The sequence below is a fragment of the Amphibalanus amphitrite genome, unplaced genomic scaffold, assembly GCF_019059575.1.
Source record: "Amphibalanus amphitrite isolate SeventyFive unplaced genomic scaffold, NRLGWU_Aamphi_draft 000210F_arrow, whole genome shotgun sequence".
NCBI classification, from domain to species: domain Eukaryota; kingdom Metazoa; phylum Arthropoda; class Thecostraca; order Balanomorpha; family Balanidae; genus Amphibalanus; species Amphibalanus amphitrite.
The window spans coordinates 269,726-295,186 of NW_024881705.1; the positions used below are offsets into that span (position 1 = coordinate 269,726).

Consider the following 25,461-nt stretch of genomic DNA (forward strand, 5'->3'; position numbering starts at 1 on the left):
GACAAATGACACGTCCACAAAACGTTCGTTGACGCAGGACAAGAGGCCATACGCCATCGGCCCGACCATAATCCGAAGTCAACCTCAGCCGCGTCGTATAGGATTACCTCTGGTCGACACTACTGAACAAGCACTAGCACGATATTGCGTTTTTCGTCAATAAAAAGCGTCGTTTCAGCAGACTCTACTCAGTTCGTTGAAAGGCGAGAGAAACACTAATTTTCCACGACAGTGGTGTTGAGTCGTGTGTATTGAACAGCCAGAAGTGCGCTGGTGGGCCTCCTACCCCGCCGAGCCGCGCTGCCGTCCGCAGGGAGACGGCCAACTATAGACGGCGGGCGGCCGGCGAGGTGGCGGCCGGGTCTCCAGACAGACACACAGACAGACAGACAGATACCGGTCCGGGAGAGGGCAGCCGGGGAGAGATGGAACACTGGCCAGAGGAAGAGAAAAGAGGGATGGAGAAACATTCGCCGTTCAAAAAGGACACACCCAGGGGCACAAAACCCTAAAAGACAACTGTGATATTCCCGGCTGATATTTTCTAAGAGCACGGCACACGGTCAAAAGCTTCTCGGAACGTCGTCGTCAGCTGATATCGTAATAGAACATATAGTTTATCTAGATTATTAAATAGCAACACGCCCGCAACTATTTCCCCAAGCAGTGGCGGCGTAAGTCGGGGTTTCCGACGCTCTCTAAAGCAGCCCACACGCCGCCCTAGCGAGCCGACTCGCTCCGAAAGTCTCGTCCGTTTCCCCCGCGCTGTCGACAAGTTTTCTCTCTCAGAAAGCACCACATACCGCGGACCATTTCCGAGCCGACCCGACCCGTCGGGCCGATCTCCGACTAGCTATCACACAAACCTTCCGTCGCCGCCGCAACAGACGAGCAACTAAAATCATCTGGCACAAAAATAGAACTCATGATACCGACTACCGGTGGTAGACTACCGCCGGAGATTTTACACACCCATCAGACTACCCAACCGCTCTCCAGGGTGGGTAAGGAGCGGTTCGTCCACGTTAAATATCAGGACAACGCCTTGCCGTAATAAACAATTATGTTGCGTTCGCTAACCTAGTGTCAGAGCTATGCTAGAGGCGCGTACAGCGAATTTACACTCAGTGTAGGTGGGAGTACAGGGGGCGGCGTCACTGTTCGATCCGGTCTGGTATCAGTGAGGCGAAGAATGATTTGAAGAAGGTCCAGGCCAGTGTGATCGGGTGCGGCCGGTTCTCCAGCTGCGGCGGCTCCACGCCCATCTGCTCCATCACCTGTGGGAACAGGGCACATACGTCAGGGCAGGGCAGAGGCAGGGAAGGGCATGGAATGAGTAGGGGAGGAGCGAGGCAGGGCAGGGTAGGACAGGGAAGGGTTGGACAGGGAAGGCTTAGACAGGGAAGGGTTCGGTATGGAGGGACAGAGAAAATCAGAGCAGGGTGAGGAAGATCAGGGCGGAATGAGGGGGTTGAGCAAGTCGGAAAGGCAGGACGGGTTATTGACCGATCCTAAATTTTGACCAATGCTAGTACCAGATTAAAACACAGCGTAGATAAAATCTCCAGGAACGGGTAAAGCAATGTGATTGTTACACAATCACATCAGCGTTGAATCAGCAGAGTTGTACAGATGGCGGCAGACAGTGTTTGACTTGACAATTCCTTCAACAAGATCCGAGTGTCACGTCCGATCAGAGTTCGGCCTCCAGGAAGGACAGTAACCGGTGTCTTTGGAGGTCAGGTCACGCTCAGTCGGCGGTGTCCCAGCCTCCGGTCGTATAACATAACGTCTCGGACAGCCGGGAGCGGTCGGAGGTCACCGGGCGAAGGTCAGACCCCGCCCGGGAATAGAGCTCCTCGAGACAGACTCACCGGAATTAATTACCAGGCTAATGTCCGAGGAAGATTTCTCGTTTCAATATAAGGCTTTATATATGGAACAGAGGCCCCTATTGAAATGGGCATCGATGCGTCTCAAACTCGAAAGACGGTAATGCCTGAGGGGTTCCAGGAACGCGGCTGTATGTTTCACAGCGACTGAAGATACATTAGCTCAGAGATGCAGCCTGTATGAGATGACCCGGAAAAGCACTATACGGTACCATAAATACACAAAGTTATGTTCCCATCATGAAAAGACTTTAGATCAACATCAGCAGTTCAGCGAACAAACGCATTTGAATCTATTCAGGTCACAACATGAGAATGTTCAACTTTTCACGATCCTGAACTTCCATTATACACTACTAAACTGCCGTACTCAAAATATCCCGGCTCGTACTCCACAACTCGCCCCCACCCATCCACCATCCAGGGAAGCCACAACAAGCAGGGCAGGCACGACGGGTCAGGACAGGGAGGGACAGTACAGGTTAGAGCATCCACCGTCCCTCGCTGCCGTCCCCATTCCTCACCCGTCGCAGCTCCTCGCTGACACGGAGCTCTCCGTCCTCCCGGCGGTCCTCCCGTCGTTCCTCCTCTCCGTCCTCCCGGCGGGGAGGCTGACCGGCGTCCCCACCGTCCTCTCCACCCGGCTGCTCCTCCCGCGGAGCCGCTGGAGCCGGAGCCGCAGCCGCAGCCGGAGCGGCAGCCGGAGCGGGTGGTGGGGCGACCCGGGCCGGCTGGAAGTAGCCCTGGTTGTACCTGCGGAGGTAGCACGGCGGTCAGCGGGTGTGTTAGAAGTCCCAGGTTTGAACTATGCGCTACCCGGGTTTTAAAGGTAGACTGCCACCTTTTTTCCACAAAACGGTTTTCACTAGAGCTGAGCCACCTATGTCCCAGATTGAAGTCGGTTTTCCGAAATTCGAACCCGTTTGCGAGAAATCGGAGACCAAAGTTCAGTTTGATGCCATTTTTTTAGTCCAAGAAAACCGACATCTCTACTGTTTATCGATAACTTTGAAACATGAATTTTCTTATCTTTTGGTAAATATATGTCAAAACTTTGATTGTTTCGAGATCAGAGAAGAATTTTGGAGAGTCAAAATAAAAGTTAAACTTATATATTCAGTAGTTCAATTTTTCCAAAAAGTGTGGGAAATGGGGTTTAACATGGGTCAGACCCATTCCAAATGAGCCATGATTTTTAAATGTTTTACGAACTTAAATGCAAAATAAATTAAACATGGCCAATTTCTTATGAAATCATATTTTAGTAAATCATAAAATACCTTACTTTTTCAAATAAAATGTAATAATCTTATGACCTTGAAGTCTAGTGATGTGTAAACATTGTCGCTAGACATTAACCGATTGATAATTGTAAGATAATCGACAATTTTTTTCGCGATTCACGTGATGATACTTTGTCAGGTGAATTCTAAAATTTTGTTTTGTCCAGGGAATAAATCATAGGCCGATCTGAGAAAACTTTTTGAAGGTGGCAGTCTTCCTTTAATGTTTCATAGTGATGACTATAAGCTGAGGAACAAACTGGGCAGGCCATCGGCGCCCACGCTTCCATTTTTGACCAAAGGAAGTGTGTAAGTTTCGTTGGTTGAGAGCTGCGCAGTAAATGAAAAGTAGTGCCGTTGAGTGAGAGCAGCACGCGACTGGCCGTTTTCGAGACAGAGAAGAGCATCGTTCGGAGCACCAGCGGTTATCGTACTGCGGCGCCGATGAGCTGCTATCATAACCATCTCCCCGCGATTGGAATTCAATCGGAAAACGGCACGCATACCGCGTCAGCACCAGAAGCGAAGCTCGGCACGCCACGATTCCCATCGATGATGATGATGGTGCTAAAGCTATGTCGCTTAAGCCTGTGACATTATACGGCGCTCAGAGCGAATTCCATTTCCACCCACACAGGCGATAAGACCGCAGCGGAGCCACTCTGCCGTCTGACGGATCGGAAGCCCTGCCGACGACAGGGGTAAATCCCGGTCCGTCGACTGCGTGGGTGGGACGCCGAATCACCATCGTTGTCGAGCCGAGCGGACTAGAAAGGGTCGGGAGGGGACGGGAGGGGCGGCACACACGCAGCTCACGCACTCTGGCGGGACAGCCGGCGTCACATCGCAGTAATAAACAGCACCATTGGCCGGCCACACCGGGGAACGGAGGGACGTCAGTGGACTCGACACAAATAATACCAAGCTAGCGGCGATAAAAAATGCAGCACTGGTGCCAGGTGAACACAACAAAGCTATTTGAGGACAAAAAGGTACGACTGTGATACAAACATTGGGGAACGTAGAGCCAATGATTACATCACCCACTCAAAAAACATCACGGTTGTATCGCACCACGAAGCAACAGCCATTTTTTAATCTCATGGATTCTACACACGCATTTTACCAAAATACCGCGGCTAATTCTCCACCAACACAACCAGAGTTCTAGCGCGTCTTACGACATCCGAACACCATCTCACAAACACTACCACCAGCGCCGCCCACCCCGACACCCATTCTCGCATCCATTCCGTCCATTCCGGGCGTCCATTCCCGCATCCGCCGCACACACCGGCGGTCGATTTTCCCGTCCACCGAGCCGACTGTAATGGGACGGCGTTCGTTCCAGCCGTTCAGGCGCTCCCTCGAGTGTGATCGCCGCGGCTGACGTGCGCCGTGCGTGGGAGGCGAGCGAGGGTAGGACGGGGTGATACACAGCGCTGCAGGAGCCAAAAATAGTGTTCGACGGCAACTCATAGAGGCAGCCCCAAACTGCCGTCAGTCGGCGCAGGAACAAACAGACGAGGATGTAGGTACTAGTGTCTATATGCCCGCCGCGAGGGATAATCGCTTGGCAAGCACGGTTGACCCCGGAGCTGAAAGGTCAACAGCCACTGGCCACTGGGCTATTCAGTCACCGGTGCTATACAGGGTGCGAGTGGCGCAACACGGACCCAAGACACAGAAGAACGCCGTCCAATCTTGCTGATTACTACCTGTACCCTACCCCACCTCCCCACCATACAATTAGGGAGGTAAGGTATCGTGTGAGACAACCACTGTGACGCATATAGCTCAGTCTGGGCTCGTATCTCACCAAACTTCGAATGCTAAAAACAAAAGCCCCAACGAAGAGTCTCCTGCAAATTAGCATCAACAGCAAACTTTGGTACTTCTGTGGAACTCAACACCGGCTCAGTTACTCCAAACTGCTTTTGTGACGCCGTTAATGATGTCCATGCTGTTATAGGTACAGACGCCCACGCCAATCAACGGGTCATTTACAGGAGCAGGATCGTATGATCATAATCCCCGCGAAATATTGTCCATCTCCGCATGTTTTGCAGCGGCTGGATCTGGTGTATACCACGGTGTCCTGTTCTCCCTGTTCCCACCCTTACCCAGCCCGGGGGAGTGTATCACCGCCGCGGCGGTCGGACGGCTGGTCGGTCGGTCCCCAGGTCGATACCCGTCCACCGTCCGCCACCCCCACACAGCGCGCAGTTAGTGTCCAGAACGGCCGCCCCCGCCCGGCGAGCGAGCAATCATCGCGCGCGCCGCGCAGCGCCGAGCGGCTCCGAGGTGACCGGCCGAGACGGCCGCAGGGACCGCCGGCGGCCGGCAAATGAATGGAGAAAGAAGACCGGACGACCGCGGGGAGACCAATGAGAGAGGGATACTGCGCACAGAGATAGGTACATACGTACGCACCCTCAGCCCAAGAGGGCATGGTGGAAGGAAAATTAGAGGATGAAGGAAAAGGAAAACAGACGGAAAGGGAGAGAGAGAGAGAGAGAGAGAGAGAGAGAGAGAGAGAGAGAGAGAGAGAGAGAGAGAGAGAGAGAGAAAGAGAGGGAGAGAGAGAGAGAGAGAGAGAGAGAGAGAGAGAGAGAGAGAGAGAGAGAGAGAGAGAGAGAGAGAGAGAGAGAGAGAGAGAGAGAGAGAAAGAGAGGGAGAGAGAGAGAGAGAGAGAGAGAGAGAGAGAGAGAGAGAGAGAGAGAGAGAGAGAGAGAGAGAGAGAGAGAGAGAGAGAGAGAGAGAGAGAGAGAGAGAGAGAGAGAGAGAGATCCGTCAAGGTTAGATGTCGACTATCCTTCCCCATCCCGCACAATCACAACATGATCTGCGAGTGAACGGTCTCACCAGTAGCCGTCCCTGCTCGGGATCATATCCTGGTCGGGGAGACATCACAGTGGTCGATCGATCGCCTCGGTACGGCGTAATGAGACAAAGTACGTAGATATACGATAAGAAGGGATGCGCTCGCGTGCTCCGTGGGAGCTTATTGATTCGTCATGAGGACGAGATAGGCGGCTCAGAGAGGCGGGCGGAGCGGCTTGTGATGATTGAACGGACTGTGTCGGCAGAAGAGCGGGATGTGCGAGTGGACAATCCTGCAGCTGTTTGATGTCAATGAAGACGGGAATACCGGGGCCAATGCTCACATCGTGGAAGCTTCTGGGTAAAATGGATGTGGGCATTGCCAGCATGTTGTCCTACCTTTGTGACAGTTCTTAAAAGTCATTAATTAAGCGCACCAACATATTATTCGTCCATTACGACATAGGTACAGGTACACGAGCTAACTTTGAGCAGCAATTTTCTCTTCAAGATAATGGACTTGCCTGAAATGGTCCTATAATATCAATGAGCACGGTACTTACTAACTACTTACGTAACTGCACTTCCATCCAACAATTTTTAACTTCTCCAAACTCATAAAATGATGAAACAATGTCGAAACAGAGCTCGTTCCGGGAAATCATGAAGCATATTCGTTCAGTGATTTTCAGTGACGGAAACCTTCTCAATATGAACTACAAACCTGACTGACATTTAAAGGCCAACATTTCAGAGCGGCGGGTAATTTCTGTAGACAGCTCGTCCGGCTCAGGTTTCTGCCAGTCTCCGCGGACCGGCGAGTCGCACAACACCGCCGCTGACGACTGGCCTTTCATAGAGAAATAACTCACTCAGAAGTGCTGTAAGTGGTACGTGACCGCGACTCCCAGGCGGTACAAATGTACCGTACCGTTTCCGTTTGGTGTCATGACCACACCGTTAAAGGTCGTGCCCGGTAGCTAAATGGTTTATTACTTGGATATATGGAAGTGTGGCCTGTAACAAGTGAAGCTCCGCTAAATATATGTCCAACATCGGTGGGCAAATTACGCCGCGAGGAATTATCAGCCAGCAGATGGGCATGGAGTGGACATTTCTGAGAAGTGTCTTTTTTCGCCATGACGCGGCTAATAGAAGTACTGGCACTGAAGCATAGGTCATACTGTGTTTCGGAAGCCAAACAATCAACTTTAAGAAACCCATACAAAGATGGCAGATGCTGTTTTCCTCGACGAAACCACCCCTCGCTCGACAATCACAGCGGAGCCAGGAGTCCCACCCTCTCTCCTCCACCTCCCAACTCATCCTCCTCTCTACCACCTCTCCCTCCCCACTCTTTACTCACAGATAGGCCAGGAATCCGAAGCCGAGCACGAGCACCAGCCGGGAGACAGAGGCGTAGAAATAGACGGCCAAGAAGAGCACGGAGAGGCGGGCCAGGCCGTGCAGCCAGTCGAGCCAATCCCACTGGCCGCCGGCGTCCTCCTCCTCGTCCATCACACCACCTGGCGGACACAACGGGAACTTGTACTTAAGGCTGTAGCCGATAGATGGGCGCGGAAAGCCGGCAGACATCGTTTGACGGTAGCGAGGAATGAAAAATAAAACACCTTTCGGCAGCAAAAAGTATGCATTTGCGAAAACCACAGGACGTACTTAACGCCGTTACAGAAGATTGGCCTGCTATTGTGGGAACCTCATCAAGAATTACATTTTGATTGGGGTCGGGTTCTACCAAGCGGCCGTAATCTCCGCACAAAACGGCCATTCAGTCCACTCACCCTGCGCATTGAGTCGAACATTCTGATTGTTGTTGGCGGCCGGCGCGGGGGCGGGTGGCGGCGGCTGGGCGGCCGCCGGGGCGGGGGCGGGGGCGGCGGGCGGCGGAGTGTGAGCGGCGGCGGCGGCGGCGGCGGCCGGGAGGTGTCCCGACCCGGCGGCCGGTACCGGAGTCGGCTGGGGCCAGATGAGTGGCATCGAGCCCGGACCGTACTGCATCATCTGGGCGTACTGGGCCCAGTACTGCGAGTACATGTGCTGCATGGCCAGCAGCTGGTGGTGGCCGCCGTGCAGCTGCTGCGCCCACTGACCCAGGTCGTACTGGTGCGGCAGCGCGCCGGCCGGCGGCGCCGCAGCCGCTGCCACCTGGCGGACACAGCGGGAAACACGGTCAGCCGAGTGTGCCCGGCCGGGAGCTAGAGCCGCCTGGCGGGCGCGGCGCGAAACAGTCAGCTGTGACGAAACGGACCGCTCCGCCGGGGGTAGGGAGGGGGAGGGGAGGGTATGACGCAGCGCGCCGTGAACCCGGCCAGCAGGCAAGGTCAGCGGACACGGACGGAGGGCAGCGCGGCCCGGCCGTGACGGCTGACGGTAGGCCACGGCCGCGGCCTGCGCACCACGTCATGACGGGAGAGGCATTCGGCCGGCGGTGCACAGATAAGGCCAGACGACCACAACAGCTGTAGAGCCTAGAAAATGTCAACACACAGCTGGGCACTAACTGCGCAGTTGCACAAAACAGGACATTATCGGAAAAATCACATATTGGGCATGATCACAAATATCCACTTCAGAGACTGCATCATACAAGAACCTAATCTCGAAACATGTTATTGAATTGCGGGTAGCAACATAACCGTCACGCCCCAGTCGAAGCCTCTGAACCCCATTCTCCTCTTCTCCACCTCTCTCTCGGAGATAGCCCGGGGAAATCGGGACTGGGCCGGTCACGGGAGGGAGGCCGGCGCTCCGCCAGCACCAATCTGGGTCACCGTGGCATTAAAAGTGAGTGGGTTCAGCCGTACGGGAACGGTCCAGTAGCTGCGGTTGGTTGGATGCGGTGGATTAGAACTCATCGGTGCACTGTGTGGGGATGGGAGGTTAGCGTGTGTTCGCGAACAACTAAATATGGAGGGGAGATGACTTGTGATGGGGATGGAATGGTGGTAGGTAGCGGAGCGATTAAAGCTATACGCACGGCATAACGCAGTGCTATAGGTATGCACTTTCTGACAAAAGTCTATGCCAAAAGGTGCAGAATGAAAATGAAATAATACGTGCGATATGAGTATGATCCCCGAATGATCAGATGGATCAAGGCAGTAGCACGTCCCTATCGTTGTTATATCAAACAATTACCTGATACAGAGTCTCACGCCCTTTATTCGGAGTTATCCTATTTCATCGCGGAAATCACGATGCAAAAGTAGAAACTCCACAAATAGTCGCTACCAGATGTCCAAACCGACCGAATCAGTGCAGATAACGATAGGGAAACCATCCCCGTTTCAGCTCGTAGCGGGGTTAGAAAGCGAAGCCGATTTGTGTACCGAACACTCTCGCCCCAGTTTCACTAGCTCCAGCAGTCACATACCGTGACCACTTATCGTGACTGGCCGCTATTCAAACACCTGACCTACGCACCCCTCCCCTTCCTCGGCACCTACAGTGCCCCGGCCATAGCAACCAACATAAGCCTGCGATACGCTTTGTTAGCGCAGAAACCGAGATAGAGTCGAGTAGAAATTCGCCCCGTAATTGACTCGAAAGTTATCGGCGCACTGATCTGATACCGCACTGAAACTGATGCGTACTGATACCGTACGCCTAGAAGATAGTCGTATGCGTAGAAACAACTACATTGCTGCTTCAAGGTCGCTAAATATAAGCGAAAATCTCCGCGAGTTTCCCGAAACAGCACATCAGATTTGAGCACTAGTTGAAACGAAAGACCCCTATGCTATTTAGGCTGGCTGTAAATGTCAACAGGTGTTGGCTCTAATTATTCAAATAGCACCTGTGACACTCGTTACATCGAACCCATGACAGCTAGCGATTAGCGCATCCCCGCTCCGTCATATTTCGTCATATTCTCATGCATCAGCCCACTCACTACGCACCAATTGGTGCGTAGTGAGCTGTGACGTGCATTAATGCACGTCACAGCACGGAGATACCATAGGCCTGTGAGAACTATCAGCTGGGTTAGTCCGGCGCCCCGGGACTCGGCCGCGGCAGAAACAGATGATGTCTCTGACGACTGGCGGTGCCAGGCTTACGATAAAATAAAAATCGATAGGCACTAGGCATGTCGCGTACGATTAAAAATTGAGTTTGCTTGTAGGTTGTTTAGTTCGAAGCGAAACACTCCAAGTTTGCGCTCGCTAGCGACGCGATCAAGCAAGACCGATGATTTCGACGTCACACACATTGTTCTCTGGATGGAAGGATCCACGGAAGGTCATGGGGGTATTACCGCGGACTCAACACCGAAAGCGATAACGAACACACACTGGACACACACCGGAAGCCACGATACCGACTCTGGACCACCGCCGGTCAGAGCTGTGTGCCGAGACTGACCTGCGGCTGTGGTGGCTGTTGAGGCTGTGGCTGCTGCGCCGCCTGCTGCTGCTGCTGGCGCCTGTGTCGGAGGCCGCCCCCGGCGTGTGAGGGGGCGGCTTCGGCCGGCGGCGCGCACACCAGGTGTACGGTGTGGACGGTGGAGTCGTCGTCATGGCGGCGCAGGACGTCCCCCAGCCGGCTGTCGTCAGTCAGCAGCTGGCCCGAGTAGATCAGACGCTGCTCCCGGAGCGTCTGCCGGTCACAAACATATCGTTAGATAAACAATACCAACACACTGCCATACACAGAGTCCTGGATTTTGTGAGGCACTATGCTGACTCGCAAGCAGGGCTGCAGAGACAGAACAGGTCAGAAATGGCAGTTCCTGGCCACAGTTAAAGTTGTCAAGAGCTTGCATATCCATAACCCAATGTCAAGTTGGGATTGCCTTGCCTGGCATGGCCTTAGGCTGTTTCTGTTGATTTTACCCTTGTTTTTGACATGTTACATGTATGTAGTATGCTGGATTCAATAAATACAGCAAAACTTTCAGGGAACCTAGCACTTACTGGTTTTGTGGGGTAGTTTTCTGCCAAATGTCCTTTGAGCTGCTGCACTGTCCAAGTCCCTCGGCACTGCACAGGATGGTCGTCGTGCTTCTGGTTTGGAGCCTTGATCAAAACAGTGATGTCTGGTGTATCTAGCATGGCTGACTGCTATTAGCTGAAAACATCATCTTAGGTCACTTTGTAGGTTTCAAGGCAAAAAAAGAATGAATATGGATGCTGACGAGTAGGTACTTTAATAATTGAAATGCAACCTACCTAATGTATGCATTTCCAATGAGCATAATTGCAGCTAGCCTAACTTCAGTTAGTAGCATAACAAAGGTAATGTCATGACACATACAAAAGCACAGGAATAGATATATAATCTCAATGTATTTGTGTAATGTGTAACCAAGTGACAAGACACCTGAAGCAAGACAAAGGGCTCGATTAGAGTGATACCTTGGTAAACGGACAAAGTATTGACGAACCTGTTTGCCACCGAAACCCGACAGCACACCGCCACCGAAACCCGAACAAAAATGTTCGGAAATAAATAACAGCTCAACACAAACTCTATCCCGGGTCCAACGCCTATGACGAAACTCGGCCAAGGAACGACGAATGGTTCTTCACACAAACTCTACGAGGATTTGGCGCACTCTGATTGGACAATCCAATGTTTACGCTGCTAGGGCCCTCAAGGTCATGAAATCAAATAGGAAATCAAATGGGAAAAGAAGATATGCGTTGCAGTGAATAATAAAAATTCCATGGATATTCGATCAAGCACTGTTTCAACTTAATTATGATCAGCTTCAGAAGAGATAATCAAATAATTTACCTAGATGACGTCATTTGCCTGTCACCTAGAACTTTGGCCAGAATCACTTCTTTGGCTTGGCTGGTTTCCATTATATTTTCCATGGTATATAGAGAACTTTTCCATATTTTCCCCATAGATCATATTTTTATGATATTTCCTCTGAAGCTTATGTAATATGCATAGTAATATGTCAATACTCTTAGTTGCATCGCTTCTATTAGGTATAGAAGTTCTATATGTGAAAATTTTAACATTTTTGCCTAAAATATGTATGTTAGAGTTATTCATTATACCATATTTTCATTAACCTAAACGCGAAACTCAAAACTCAAAAAGATGAAAAATATCTGAAATATCTTAGTACGAACGCGTACTAAATGAAAGTCCCCAGAAAATGTTTCATAAACTGCGCACGAGCGACGCACGTGCACTGTACTCGGAGTTCAAGTTGTTGGTGGTGTGTGGGTCAAGGGTTAGAATGTTACCTTACCTTACCTTACCAATACAGAATTTTGAGGCCTATAAGGCCTGTAGGGATCTGATCTCATCGAGCTCCTTACTAGAGACAGTCATGAATCTTGGGCTGGGATGTCAAAGGATGCATCACCCCAGTGAGAGTCGAGACGGGCTTTGAAGATATTGACAGACGTAGAGAGGACCACAGAGGCAGGAAGCGCATTCCAGTCGTTGATGGCGCGGACCGACAGAGTGTGTCTCCTGGGTCTTGAAGCAGCTTGAGGCTTCAGCAGCTTCAGAGCATGTCCTCTGGTGACAGATGAGACTGCCTGCTCGAAAAACTGGTCCGGCCGTACGTTGACTCCTCCCGTCAAAATCTGGAAGATGGCGATTACGTCTCCTCTCCGTCTTCGGTGATATAGTGATGGGAGCTTGAGTCGCCGGAGGCGTTCCTGGTAGGGCAAGTGTCTTAGCTCACGGACCAGTTTGGTTGCTCTCCGCTGCACTCGTTCAATCAGCCTCTGATCAGCTCGGTTGAAGGGCCCCCAGATGAGGTTCCCATATTCTAGATGGGGTCGTACCAGCGTTTTGAAGAGAATCGGCAGGGTAGTCGCATCAATGCAAATGAACGATCTTTTTATCAGTGCGAGCATTTGGTTGCCCTTTGCAGCTGCAGACGCGGCCTGCTTACGAAACTTCAGGTCAGAATCCAGCTGAACCCCCAGGTCCTTCTCTACTTCAACCGTATTCAGCTGGAGACCATTCATGGTGTATGAGTGCCCAGGATTCCTAGGGCCGAGATGAAGGACCTTGCACTTTGATTCATTGAACGGCAGTTGCCACTTCTCCGACCACTTGGCCACTTCTTCAATGTCTCGCTGGATTGAGCTTGTTCCAGTGGACGATGGTGTTCCGAAGATTTTGGTATCATCTGCAAAGACCTTGATGGAGCTCTGCACGGATTCGGGTAAGTCATTGATAAATATGATGAACAGCATTGGCCCGAGGACTGACCCTTGAGGAACCCCACTGGTCACAGGCACCCAAGGCGAGCAGTGTCCTCTGATCACCACCTGTTGACGCCGGTCCGATAGGAAGGAGGCAATCCAGCCCTTTAACCTTCCTGTGATACCGTATCCCTCGAGTTTATTCAGGAGTCTCAGGTGTGGCACAGAGTCAAAAGCCTTTCTGAAGTCGAGATACACCGCATCAACTGGTTCGCCATTCTCTATGCACTTGGTCCACTCATCCAGCACTTCAAGAAGCTGGGTCATGCAGGATCGCTGTGGTCTGAAGCCGTGCTGGTGGTTCGATAGGAGGTTGGCTTCTTCCAGGTGAGTCATGAGATGATCTCGGATCAGGGATTCAAGTACCTTGCAAGGAATTGCAGTCAAGCTCACTGGGCGATAATTGCCTGGGTCCAGCCTGTCCCCCTTCTTCAGAATAGGTACTACGGTGCCAAGCTTCCAGTCGTCTGGAAGACAGCCAGACTGAATGGACTTGTTGTAGATGATGGATAGTGGGACCGCCAGCTGAGCAGCCGCCTCGATCAAGACCCTAGGGTGGATTCTGTCTGGCCCTGGGGAGCTAGAGCTCTTGAGTCGCATCAACTTGTGTTTAACCATGTCGGCCGTGACCGTCAGGTCGCGAAGGTTCAGTGACTGGCCAGGTGGAGCAAGAGATGGTATAACAGAGGCATCCTCGTTGGTAAATACCGAAGAAAAGTACTTGTTCAGGATGCTAGCCTTTGTGACGTCATCTCTGATTACCAATCCGTTCTCATCTCTCAAGGCGTCAATGCCAACCTTGGTTTTGAGTCTCGAGTTGGAGTATTTCCAGAAGGCCTTTGGGTTGTCCTTTAGCTCTTTTGACAGTCTGAACTCAAAGGTACGTCTCAGCTCTCTGGTAAGCTTTCTCAGTCTGTTCCTGCATCGGCAGTACCTGGCGTAGTCCACAGGGTCCCTGGTGTGAGCATACATATTCCAAAGCAGGCTTTTCTCACGCCTGAGCCTCTGCGCTCGGTTATCAATGTACAGGTTCTTGTTAGGTCTGTGGTGCGTCACCGGCACTGTACGAGCAACTGCCTCTCTGAGGGAGCTCACAAAATAGTGGTAGGCGCGATGCACGTTGCTATCATGCATCACAGTCCAGTCCACATCTTGGAGCACACTCCTCAGTAGATTGTAGTTGGCTCTGTTGTAGTTCAGATGGGGACCGATTGGGATCCCTTTCGTAGTGTAACATTTCAGACTGAACTCCAGAATGACATGGTCACTGAGGCCAAGACCTGGTGAGTGCTGCAAGTCCTGTACCATCCCTTCCTCGTTGGTGAAGATGAGGTCAAGCATACTTGGGATTTGACCTAAACGATACCTTGTTGGTGCAGTGACATGCTGGGTAAGAAAATGGTCTTGCACACATGAGAGCAGTGCATGAGAATGATGTCCAGGGGGCTCGTCTGAGAAATAGGACGCCCAGTCAATCTGTGGAACGTTGAAGTCTCCGACTACCAGAATGTGAGAAGGACTCAAATTTCCAGCCAGTGACAGACTTCTATCCAGCTCAGTTATGCCCAGATGTCTGTCTCCGCACGGACTCAGGTAAATACACCCAATCAAGAGTTTGTCCCCATTGCGAAGGTCGATCATAATCCATATCTGCTCCATGGATGTGGGTGGGTTCGTTTGAAGAGTTACTTCATGAGATGGCAGGTGCTCCTTTACATATATGCACACACCTCGTTGTCCACTCGCCCCGAGATTGGGTCTTGACAGGTCCACATTTACATAAATGTTGTACTTGGGGAGGGCCAGTAGAGCAGGGTGAATAGGAAGAATCTGGGCCTTAGGAACAACTTCTGTGATGAGAATGACATCAGGCTCATTCTGTGCAATTACCATAGACAGGTCGTCCCTCTTGTTGATTAACTGATCGGCATTTGTATAAATGACTTTGATTTGCTTTGCTTGATCACTAATACCCGACCCATATAGTCAATTTTGGTTGCTGTCAGCATGTGGCCGTGCTGACTCTGTTTGGTTAGGCTGGGCGTTCGCAGGTCTGTCAGCCTGTTTCAAAGTGCTTGAGCTGGGGTTGGGGTTGGGTGCTGGGTGAGTCGAAGAGTTTGGGTGAGAATGAGTAGCCTCATTGTTGTTCATCCTCACTATCTTCCCCTTCCTGATAGTCAGGTGCTCCTCCCCTGCCAGCTTACGAGCAGCCAACTCCTCCCTGAGCCGTTTTCCTTCTTCCCTGTCTTTCTTTGAGAGATCAGGGGTGACATAGATCCTCTTCCATGTTGAGAGGTGTCTGAGTTGTGGAGCCATCCTCAGTACCTCTGCTTTTGCATCAATGCTGTCTAGAGAAACAATGAGAAGCCGGGGCCTTTCGTCACTCCTTTTGCCAGCTCTGAATGCCTTAGTTGGCCTGATGACTAGGCTCATGCCTTCTTTGATTACTTCTTTGAAGAGGTGAAGGTCCTTTTCCATTCTCTCAGACAGCGTCTCCCCTTCCTGTTCTGGCAGGTTATGTACCACTACATTTAGTTTTCTTCTCTCTTTGTCCATGAAGCTGTCGAACACTCGTGACATAGCATTGGTGGTTTCAGATAGACCATTGCGGTCAGTCTTGGGCTGGGTTGGAAGGATGTCAATTTTTGCACCCACATCCTTCACCACCTTCTCGCATGTTCCACGAACGATGTCAGCGTAAGACTCCCTCTGGGCATTTTGCTCTTTACAGACTCTTTCAAGAAGGTGTGAGTGATCCATGGTAGTTTTCTCCTGTTCTTTGATGGACTGAACGATGACCTTCATGTGCTCGCGCACTGAGTCAGCCATCTGTTGGACTTTTGTTTCTAGTTTTTGCAGTGCGTCTGCCTTACCGATTGGTGACTGAGTGGGATCAGTCCTGTTCCCCGTTCCAGGCCCCTGCTTTTTGCATGCATCGCAAAGCCATGACAAACATTTGTAATTCACAAGGGCATCGTGGGCCTTCCTCGGAATAGCCTGGCACTTGATGTGATACCAGGATTCACACCAGTCGCACTGGACGGCTTTATCCCCATCCAACACCTGCATTCCGCACAAGGCTTTTCCGGGGCCACCCTGGCATGTAGCAGATTCATTGGTTGACTCGCTTGTGTCGCTTGAAGAGCGGCTAATGCTCGTCATGCTACCAAATGGAGTGTAGACACTGGCATTCAGTTTACCTACTTCTTTTCCTTTTGCCTCCTCGCGGTTAGTTGCGGTTGTGTTAGAAATGCGGTCATTTGTCTCACCTGAATCCCTCTGGGCCTCCCCGGCCTTGCCCGGGGTCTTGTCACCTTTTAGCAGCCCGATCACTTTACCATTACCTGCACTTCCACTTTCATTTGTCGAAGCACCACGTTTTCCCGCTTCCGTGTTTTCCTCACGGCGTCCCGCGCCCGGCGGCGATGGTGGCGCGTTATCCACTTGTAGTGATGATCGTGTTCTCATTTGAAGTTTTGGCGGTGGAGTTCGGGTCATCGACATGATTGAGCGTACAGATATTTTTGGAATTTATCTTGATATACTTTTGAACTGGACAAGCTTCTTTCCAAAATTCAAGTTGCACGTCGTTACGAAGCCGCGCTCTATGCCAAGGTCACACAGGAAGGAAGTGATTGGCTGATAGAATCTGGACGGTAAATGGAAATCTCGGGAGCTCGATGGACACGTCCGACCCCTCCGAGATCCAAAACAAAAGTGTTGTTTTGATATTTTATGGAATATTTTTATTGTTCTGATCTGAAACATTTGTACTATGACCATGAAGACTTCTGACACGGCTGAAAGTACAAGTACTGTGAAAGATGACTTAACTGAGCGGGTTAAAGAGCTGGAAGAAGTAAAGGTAGCTGGGGGAAGCATTGTTGATGATAAGCCATCATTTTGTGCTGATTCTAAGTAAGTGCTCATTTTATGCCTGGTCATGCTACTTTTTGCTCTGAGTATTTTATCTTATTTCAATATTGGATTTTTTATAGACATTTACCTGAATTTGTCTCAATTTGAATGAAGAAAAAGCATTTTGAGTTCTCCGATTATTTAAGACTGTAGGTATTAATTATTCATGTTGTTTTTACTATTTCTCCTGATTAACATAAGAGTGCACACAAGTAAATGTGTAGTCACATCAGTCCTGTCCTGTCATCAGTTGGTCCTTGTGTGCCTAGGGGCTTAAAGGGACCCTCCCACCTTAACATTAGTTTTGAGTTGAGATAGCCAAGTTTGCGGCCATGCTCAGAAACCACCATTTATCCTGGTCGCAACCCCCCCAGCTTTATGGTGTTCAAGAAATTTCTTCCCTTTACTTGCAGGGTGGGACCAGCTTGGTCCCTATCTCTTAACCATTACGGGAATCTGATGACGTCATCAGGCTTTCGAACGTCCGTTAAATGTTTGACTAAAACGTTTTGTAGCACGCGGTGGTATATGTTGCTTTGCGCGCAACAAATGCCGCACTTTCAAATAAAGTCGCTAGGAACAGCGGAGATCCCAAAAAGTAAACAAAAGTAAAAGTCTAATATCTTGAAAACCGGTGAATATTTTTCGATGAAATTTGGTAGATATTCGTTTTTGATCTTTCTGAACCGAGCGACATCACTTTCATGCCAATTCATTAACTTTTTTGAAGGTGGGAGGGTCCCTTTAAAGTGGATCAGGATGCTCTTGTATAATCTTGCTTGTATATTTCATTTATCCTTGTCTTTGATTGTATTATGCATTCTGGTTAAGTATATCCATCAGACTGATTGGAATTGACATGCATATTCCAGGTTCCTGTTTGTCATCAATGATGGAGCGGTGCATGGCTACAATGTGGCCACGGGAGAGTTGGCCGGCAGTCTGGAGGGGGCGCACCCCATTGTGGCCCTTTCACCAGAGCCATCCAATCCCAGGCAGCTAATAACAGCTGATGCTTCTGGCTCCATGATCCTGTGGGACTTTGTCCTGGCCACCTCCCTCAAGGTGGGTGTTTGGCTTTGAATTGTGAACGCTGGTAGCTCATTTTTTACCAAAGAAGGGAGTGGAATTAAATACATGTTCAAGGGTTGCTCATCACACATTTCTGATCAGCAATCACTGCCGGCACTATGTTGCTGCCAGTTGTTTCATTCACATATTTCCACTTTCAACAGAGCACAGAGCACAACAGAGAAACACTCAGGAAATGTTAATATATCAGATTGCATTTCCTTCTGACACCTGACTGACTGGCGCCCCTGGCGGTGGGTTGCAGAAGTGGAGCCTCTCCCATCTGCTGACAGAGGGCAGCACGGTGGCGGGCCTGGTGCGGCCGGCCGGCTGGTCGAAGCCTCTGCTCCTGGTCCGCGGACCGGGCACTGAGGAGCCGCTGGCCGACCTGCTGCGTCAGCCGACCAAGAAGGAGGGCCGGCCGGCGCGGCCGGTGCTGCGGGAGGTGCGCCGCGGCGCCGCCGGCCGCTGGGAGGTGGACTGCGGCTGGCAGGGCCGACTGGTGGCCGCCATCGTCAAACGCAACGAGCTGCTCGTCAGGAACCTCTGGAACAAAGACTCGGCCGCCAAACAGAAATACAGCAGGTGGGTAGGATGTGTGAGAAAGGTGTGGTTATTTCACTTTGTCTGTGATCGTCTAGGGGATGTTGAGCAGTGAGCTGACATGGTCTCGCGTAACAACGCCCCGGCCTCACCCCTCTCCCTGCCTCCTCCCGCAGTCTCCGCACGGACGCCGACCGTCCGTTCACGTGCGTTGCATGTCACCCGAGCGAGGCGACGGTGGCGGCCGGTGACTCCAGCGGCCGTCTGCTGCTCTGGCGCCGCCTGCTGGCCGGAGACCAGCCGCCCGTCCGCTCCGTGCTCCACTGGCACACACTGCCCGTGCCCAGCGTCGGGTTCTCGCCGGAGGGTGAGTGTGTGTGGGTGTTGTATGGGAGGGAATGGCTGAGTGGTGGAAGAGTGTTTGGGCTGGTGAGGAGGGTGGCTGGTGCAGAGCTGGTTCACGTTGCACCTAGGAAGCACACATCACAATTGGTTATATCGGCAGAATGAAATATAGAAATTTTATGTTTGGTGTATTGCATCTTATTTATTTTGTTAGATTATTTATTACATACTTCTCATTGGGGTGTTTTGCCCTTTTTCCACTTCACCGCACCCACACCAGCGATCTTCCCTTCGCTCGGCGATGTTCTCGGTATAATAATTTTCCTCACATGGCGCCCCTTGAACCTCCGTCTTCTATCCCCGACGATCTTTCATGCTTCCAACTGACGTTTTCCCTCCCTCCACAGGCACATACCTGGTCTCCGGCGGCGGCGAGTGCGTGCTCGTCTTCTGGCAAACCCACGACGAGAAGCCATCATTTGTGCCGCGCCTGGGTATGGCCATACGTCACGTGACCGTGTCGCCCGACAATCAGCTGGTAGTGACGTCACACAGCGACAACGGTGAGCGCGCGGCACGGGGTGATCTTTAAAAAAAAAAACTTTATTATTATTATTTCATCAGGCTGGATGTAGTGACCCTACGAACCGAAATGGCCGTCACATGACCGAAATGAAGTCTGGCTATTTTTTGCGGTATTTTTTCTTTTTGCTCACCAAGCTCACCTGCGTTCTGGTCCAATGTTACTTCACGAATGCTTGATGAGTAGTTCGTTTGAAACTGTTTCGCCCTCTCCGAGCTGATCCCTCCCCCCCCCCCTCCCCCAGTGTTGCGTCTGGTGACGCCTCAGCGCCAGGTGTCCCGGGTGATCCACGGCCTGACCTGGGGCGCGGGCGGCGCTCCGTCCACCGGCCTGGTGTTGGAGCCCCGCTCCGGAGCTGTGCTGCTGAACGGCGCCGTGGGTCACCTGCAGCTGTTCTGTCCGCACACCAGGAGGGACCTGTACAGCGTGAGTGGAACTAGAGATAATATAGCGAGAGACAGGCGGGAGCTCCTCTGTGTGAGTGAGACAGGTACTGAGAGACACAGGAGGAATCCACAGTGTGAGTGAGATGGGTACTGAAAGTGAAAGACATAGGAGGGGCCTCTACAACGTGAGATGGACTTGGGACGCTGGGAGAGAGGATGGACCTCTGCAGCGTGAGTGGAATTAGAATAATGGAGAGACGGGTAGGACGTGTTAGTGTATAGTGTGAGTGGGACGGGAGAGACAGCAGGGAGCTTTATAGCGTAAGTGTATCTTATCAGTTGTGCAAAATCGATGAAAATGTAATTTTTCATAGAATTGCCACTTTCACTTTTTTACGGACCTTTAGTCTAGGTTAAGGCTCACAAATCAGGTAGACTCTGTCTAATACTTACCGCCATGATCCGAGTCCCGAACGCTGTCTGACCCTCCCCCATCCCCCCCTTACAGTTGGACGTGGTTCAGACCAATTACCTGACCCGGGAGCGGACCGGGGCGCCCGTCACCTGTGACGTCACACGGGTGGCTGTGACGTCAGACGGCGCCTGGATGGCCACCCTGGAGGAGCGGGACGACGGCCAGTCCACCGCAGAGAGGAGGCTCAAAATCTGGGAGTTTGACGACACCAAACAGAGGTAATAGTTAGACTAAAACCAACAGGATTTAATTGACTTCCTGACTTATGAAGAGGAGTCGGGAGAGTACATTGTATATTTGGTGACAAGATGTGTGTGTTGTGAAGAGTGAGTTGAGTTACCTATGGCTGATATAGCTTTTAACGTGGACAATAGCAGATTGTGAGTCTTCTTTGACGTACGCAACTTTTGAGGAACGTTACTTTTCAAGATCCTTCCGTTAATTGCGTTACATCTGTCGTTTATCCATAGAAAATGCACATGAACTTATCCTTGCTTACTAAAGATCTCTCGGTAGTCGCCCTTCTGCCGAACAGCTGATGCCTTCGTTTCTGACCTTGTTCCGCCCTTCCGCCGTCAGTTTCGTGCTGAACACCTGCGTGGAGGACCCTCACGAGAGCTCCGTCACAGCACTGGAGTTCCAGCCCGGGGACGCCGCGAAGGTGGCGCCCCTGGCGGTCACTACCGGAACCGACGGCGCCATCAAGTACTGGAGTCTGGTCGACGACTCGGATATCTATGGTAAGCGGATGCTGGCTGCTACTGATGTGAAAATAGGACTGCAAAGAACGTACCATGGCTTTGCTGTCAGCTTGACTAGCCCAACTGATACACAGTATAGCAGTATTTGCCTAATTTGTGCATGGGGAGTTAAATTGCTTTCATTTTCCATGTATTTAAAACGCTTAGACCCCAGCGACTGTCAAGCAATCATTGCTTTGGCTGTAGACATTAGGACGTACACCAGCCATCAGCAGTGTCCGCTAGCTACACATATTATCTCCCCCTCCCCCCCCTCCCCCAGGCGCGAAGCGGTGCTGGAGCTGTGACGCGGTGGGCTCCCACCACCGGCTGCCGGCCGGCTGTGCCGCTTTCTCCGCCGACGGTGAGCGGCTGGCCGTCGGGTTCGCCGCCTCGGTGACCGTGTGGGCGCCGACCACTAACACACTGCAGCACACGCTGAGCAACGTGACCGTGCGCGGAGACGTCAGGTGGGTGTGATGGGGGGACGTACTGACGTCAGGTGGGTGATGGGGGCGTCTGGTGAGTGTGATGGGAGGCATGCTGACGTCAGGTGAGTGATGGGGGACGTGCTGACGTCAGATGGGTATGATGGGAAGTCGGGTGGTGTGACGTGACTTCAGCATGGTGATGTAGGACATCGGGCGGGTGATGCTGTGAGAGAAGGAGGGAAGTGTGTGATATAATTAGAGGAGGAGAAGAGTGAGTGTTGTCAGGGCTAGTTGATGGATGGATTTCTGAAATAAATTTTCTCAAGCTCAATCTGGGCTCACTTAATTTGGTGAAACTCGATTCCCCTCACACGAATGCAAAAAGCAGCGTCCCACTACCACCTTAATTCCCCCTACGCCATCCCGTGTGACAGCCTTCCTGCCACATCTCCGTTTGACCTCCCCCTCCCCCCTCTCAGGCAGGTGGCGTTTGGCCGCGGCGAGTGCTCCCACCTGCTGGTCAGTCGCACTGATTCCGGTCTCCGCGTGTGGAGTCTCCAGTCGCTCACACTGACGGCCAGAATTGACGTGCACGTGACGTCACTGGTGGCCGATCCGCTGTCAGAGTATATGGCCGCCTTCAGCGCCTCAAATAAAGGTGAGAAGTGGGGGGGGGGGCAGGTCGGTTTGGTAGGCTATGGGTGGGTGTGAGACGGCTGTTTTGTTTTGCTTCCAATCAACGAGTTTTGTTGACGCGTGCCGTGACTTGGGTTTATTTAATTGGTTTGTAGTGATAATTCTTATAGCTATGCAGTTATGCGTTTATGTGTTTGTTTATCCTCATGCCCTCTGTCATTTTCATTTACTCAGGTCGCTTGTATCTCAGCGGTATCCAAAACACCCATCAGTATCACCAATGAGTCTGAAGTCACATTTTACGTTCATTTACTCGCACCCAGCTGTGCTTGCACTGTGGTTGCCATTGTCGCATTAACGCTCCCCTCCCCGCCCTTTCAACAGTGTTTGTGTTCCGTCCGAGTAGTACGCGTCCCGTCCACCAGGCGGCGCTGGGGCGACCCGTGTCAGCCGCCTGCTTTGTACCCCATCAGCGGCCCCGACCCGACCTGCCCGAGTGGCAGCGCGCCTCGCAGCTCTTCTTTCTCAATGACCAGCAGGTGAGGGGACTGGTGGGAAACAGGGCCGGGATAACTGAACCGAAACTAGAGAGCACACGGATCATGATACGCTCTCTGGTCAGAGGTAGATCGGTGCTAGGCTTCGGAACACATTGGTTGGATTACAGTTGCCCGGCCAGCGCTCAGTGTGGACAGTCTTCATAGAAAGGGGATCAATCAACAAAAAATATTTACACACACAGGCCTGTTCGTCGTGTCATGTAGTGATTTAGTCGACCTGTGAGCTGATATTTAGGACAGAAATAGTCTGGCTGTTTTGTGTTTCTTCGCAGCTGTGCACTCAAAGTGTACAATGTACATTTCACTACCCCCGCCCGTCCTCCCCAGGCGCTGCACACGCTCGACGTGCCGGAGGCGGCCGGCGGCGCGGCCGGCTCCGTCCCGTCTGCTGACGTCATAGGTGGCCAGGTGCGGCCCACGCCGTTCGGAGCGCTGGTAGCCGAACAGCGCCGATCGGCGGTGACCTCTGCCGAGACTGTGGACCAGTCGGAGGTCACGCCAGGACTGCAGAAAAGCCTGGAGGTCAGTGACAGATAGGGAGAAGGGTTTGAGTTGGGGGATTGTGTTGGAAGGAAGAGGACACTGACTGGCATGCATGGATGGAGAGATTATTGGCTAGGCTTGTTTTGATTAAAATTGTTGGTTATCGATGCTGAGGAATTGCTCTTCCACCGGTCAGAAGGATTACCTTAGTCTGTTACGAACAACAAAATTATGATTTTAAAGGCCTTTGTTGCTGACTTCGGTGTATTTTCTTAGTGGACTTACGCGGATTTAAGAGTATGCTTCATCTTTGTCATACTCGAGAGAAGGAGTTCATTATCGCTCACGAAAAGCTGTAGCGCCCATTTCATGACAGCCTGAGCTGACCCGACCTGTGAGGCTGTGACGTCTGCCGTGTTTCAGCTGCTCGAGGGGCCGAGTCACACCATGCCTCCTCTGACGCGGATATGTCTGCCGTTCCTCCTGGGGCTCCTTCCGCCACCTGTCAGGTAAGAGAGCCAGAGAATTGGCAGGAGATAGGAAGATAGAGGAGAGAGGGAGAGGAGCTGAGAAAGCGCGGTGATTAAGTATGGTTGTTGTCTGGTATCTATGTAGCGAGTCTTGTCTTCGACCCTCGATGCGTCCGTCCATTTTCATAAAATGCGACTGTCTGAGTAACTTTTGATAATGAAGCCTTTTTTGTGGGTCCAGCTATACCTACCGACAGGCACTATTCAACCGCTTGTTCCTTCTACAGATCTGTCCATCTGTATCCGCCCGTGTGGCTGCCCGTGCCCTGTTCGCCCCGTTTAATACTAATGCGCCTCTCTGTGTCTGCCAGTGGTGTTGCTCTGTTAGTTTCAGGGTTGGCATTTTTGCCGACAAAAACTAGTTTATGCCATTTGCCGGTTTAAACCGGTTTTAACCGGCAAAAAGTGGCAAAAACTGGCAAAAACTAAAAACCATCACAATGATATGCCTGGACATGGATTTGAACATGAAACATTTTAAGGAGAATTCGGTGAAAGCTTTATGCTTTCAAACAGAAGTGACATTGACCGTTGAAGTGTTCTATAACTCAAAAACACTTTCATGGGCTTTCCATAAGGAACCACTAAGACGCCTTTGGGGTTGACAAATGAGCCAATGCAAGAGCGAGTCCTGCACAATCAGAAGTGCGAAGGGGTATCTGCCACTGATATGCGCACTGCACCCTACCGTGGCAGCTTTGCCCCACTCTCCCCTACATGGAAATACATTCTGTGGCGGATGTCTACCGACATGCATAGACATTTTAAGCAGGGATAAGTAATCAGGCAAACTTCAGAATGTTTGGTGCATCTCTATAACATCCAGAAATGCATTTGTACATTTCAGATCCATTCCTAACTAGAACAGTTGTGGTTTAAGCCACCTGAGTTTTATCCAGTTTTTGCCAGTTTTTGCCACCAGGGTTTCTGCCAGCAGGTTTAAACCGGTTTAAACCACTGGCAAAAACCAGTTTTTGCCACCCCCTGCCAACCCTGGTTAGTTTTGGGTTTGACTTTGTCTGTTGTCTGCCCGTGCGCTGTTCACTGACCTGCTACTAACGCGCCTCTCTGTGTCTGCCAGTGACGACGTGGAGATGACGGAGACTCCCCAGCCGGAGGGACAGGGAGACGACTCGGACTCCGGGGAGAAGGACGACAGTGCCGCCGCCGCTACCGCCGCCGCCGCCGCCGACGACGACGACGACAAGGAGGAGGATGAGGAGGAGGAAATCTCCCCTGCCGAGCTGGAGACAAGGCTGGACAACCTGCTCAACATGGACTTCTCGTGGCTGACGGTATGACCTCGCCGGCCCGGTGACCTGACCTGACCTGACCCGTGGGAGGCAGGTCAGCAGACGTGAGAGGTCGGGCGGGACGCAACTGTGGTGTAGTGTACCTCATGAGGTGTGTGAGATCATTTCACATTTTGTAAATTTGAAGGAGCAGTTTTTGAAGTGCTGAGGTTTGGACAATGCAATGAATACATAAATGTGTGAATCATAGTGCCTTGTCTGTTAATTTCTGTTTATCAACTTCTAATGAGTGTAGAAATGAAACACG

General features: G+C 51.5%; 2 protein-coding genes across 3 annotated transcripts; one reads left to right on the top strand and one right to left on the bottom strand.

Moving 5' to 3' along the window:
* Positions 1-219: 219 nt before the first annotated feature.
* On the bottom strand, positions 220-16,760 carry LOC122385158 (homocysteine-responsive endoplasmic reticulum-resident ubiquitin-like domain member 2 protein). 2 transcript variants are annotated; one of them, XM_043373230.1, is made up of 7 exons: positions 16,470-16,760; positions 10,933-11,086; positions 10,382-10,615; positions 7,801-8,164; positions 7,365-7,524; positions 2,417-2,645; positions 220-1,277 (listed from the first exon to the last, which is right to left on the bottom strand). In XM_043373230.1, exons 2-7 carry the CDS (start codon positions 11,068-11,070, stop codon positions 1,155-1,157), a joined length of 1,248 nt encoding a protein of 415 aa, XP_043229165.1. In that variant the 5' UTR covers positions 11,071-11,086; positions 16,470-16,760; the 3' UTR covers positions 220-1,154. The 2 variants fall into 2 exon arrangements, with proteins under 2 accessions (XP_043229165.1, XP_043229164.1); XM_043373229.1 differs by lacking the exon at positions 16,470-16,760 and adding an exon at positions 11,403-11,561.
* Positions 12,058-25,403, top strand: LOC122385157 (WD repeat-containing protein 75-like). The gene is made up of 15 exons (XM_043373228.1): positions 12,058-12,216; positions 16,919-17,118; positions 17,991-18,183; positions 18,455-18,774; positions 18,909-19,099; positions 19,485-19,640; positions 19,905-20,086; positions 20,555-20,739; positions 21,101-21,261; positions 21,545-21,731; positions 22,172-22,350; positions 22,713-22,867; positions 23,216-23,410; positions 23,795-23,880; positions 24,983-25,403. Exons 2-15 carry the CDS (start codon positions 16,976-16,978, stop codon positions 25,200-25,202), a joined length of 2,553 nt encoding a protein of 850 aa, XP_043229163.1. The 5' UTR covers positions 12,058-12,216; positions 16,919-16,975; the 3' UTR covers positions 25,203-25,403.
* The last annotated feature ends 58 nt before the right edge of the window (positions 25,404-25,461 follow it).

Coding starts and splice junctions, on each gene's coding strand:
- LOC122385158 (XM_043373230.1), bottom strand. CDS start 11,070: ATGCTAGATACACCAGACATCACTGTTTTGATCAAGGCTCCAAACCAG. Junction 8,165..10,381: donor AACAGCCACCACAGCCGCAG/GTCAGTCTCGGC, acceptor TGTGTCCGCCAG/GTGGCAGCGGCTGCGGCGCC. Junction 2,646..7,364: donor TTCGGATTCCTGGCCTATCT/GTGAGTAAAGAG, acceptor CTACCTCCGCAG/GTACAACCAGGGCTACTTCC.
- LOC122385157 (XM_043373228.1), top strand. CDS start 16,976: ATGACCATGAAGACTTCTGACACGGCTGAAAGTACAAGTACTGTGAAA. Junction 17,119..17,990: donor TCATTTTGTGCTGATTCTAA/GTAAGTGCTCAT, acceptor TGCATATTCCAG/GTTCCTGTTTGTCATCAATG. Junction 22,351..22,712: donor CTTCAGCGCCTCAAATAAAG/GTGAGAAGTGGG, acceptor CCCTTTCAACAG/TGTTTGTGTTCCGTCCGAGT.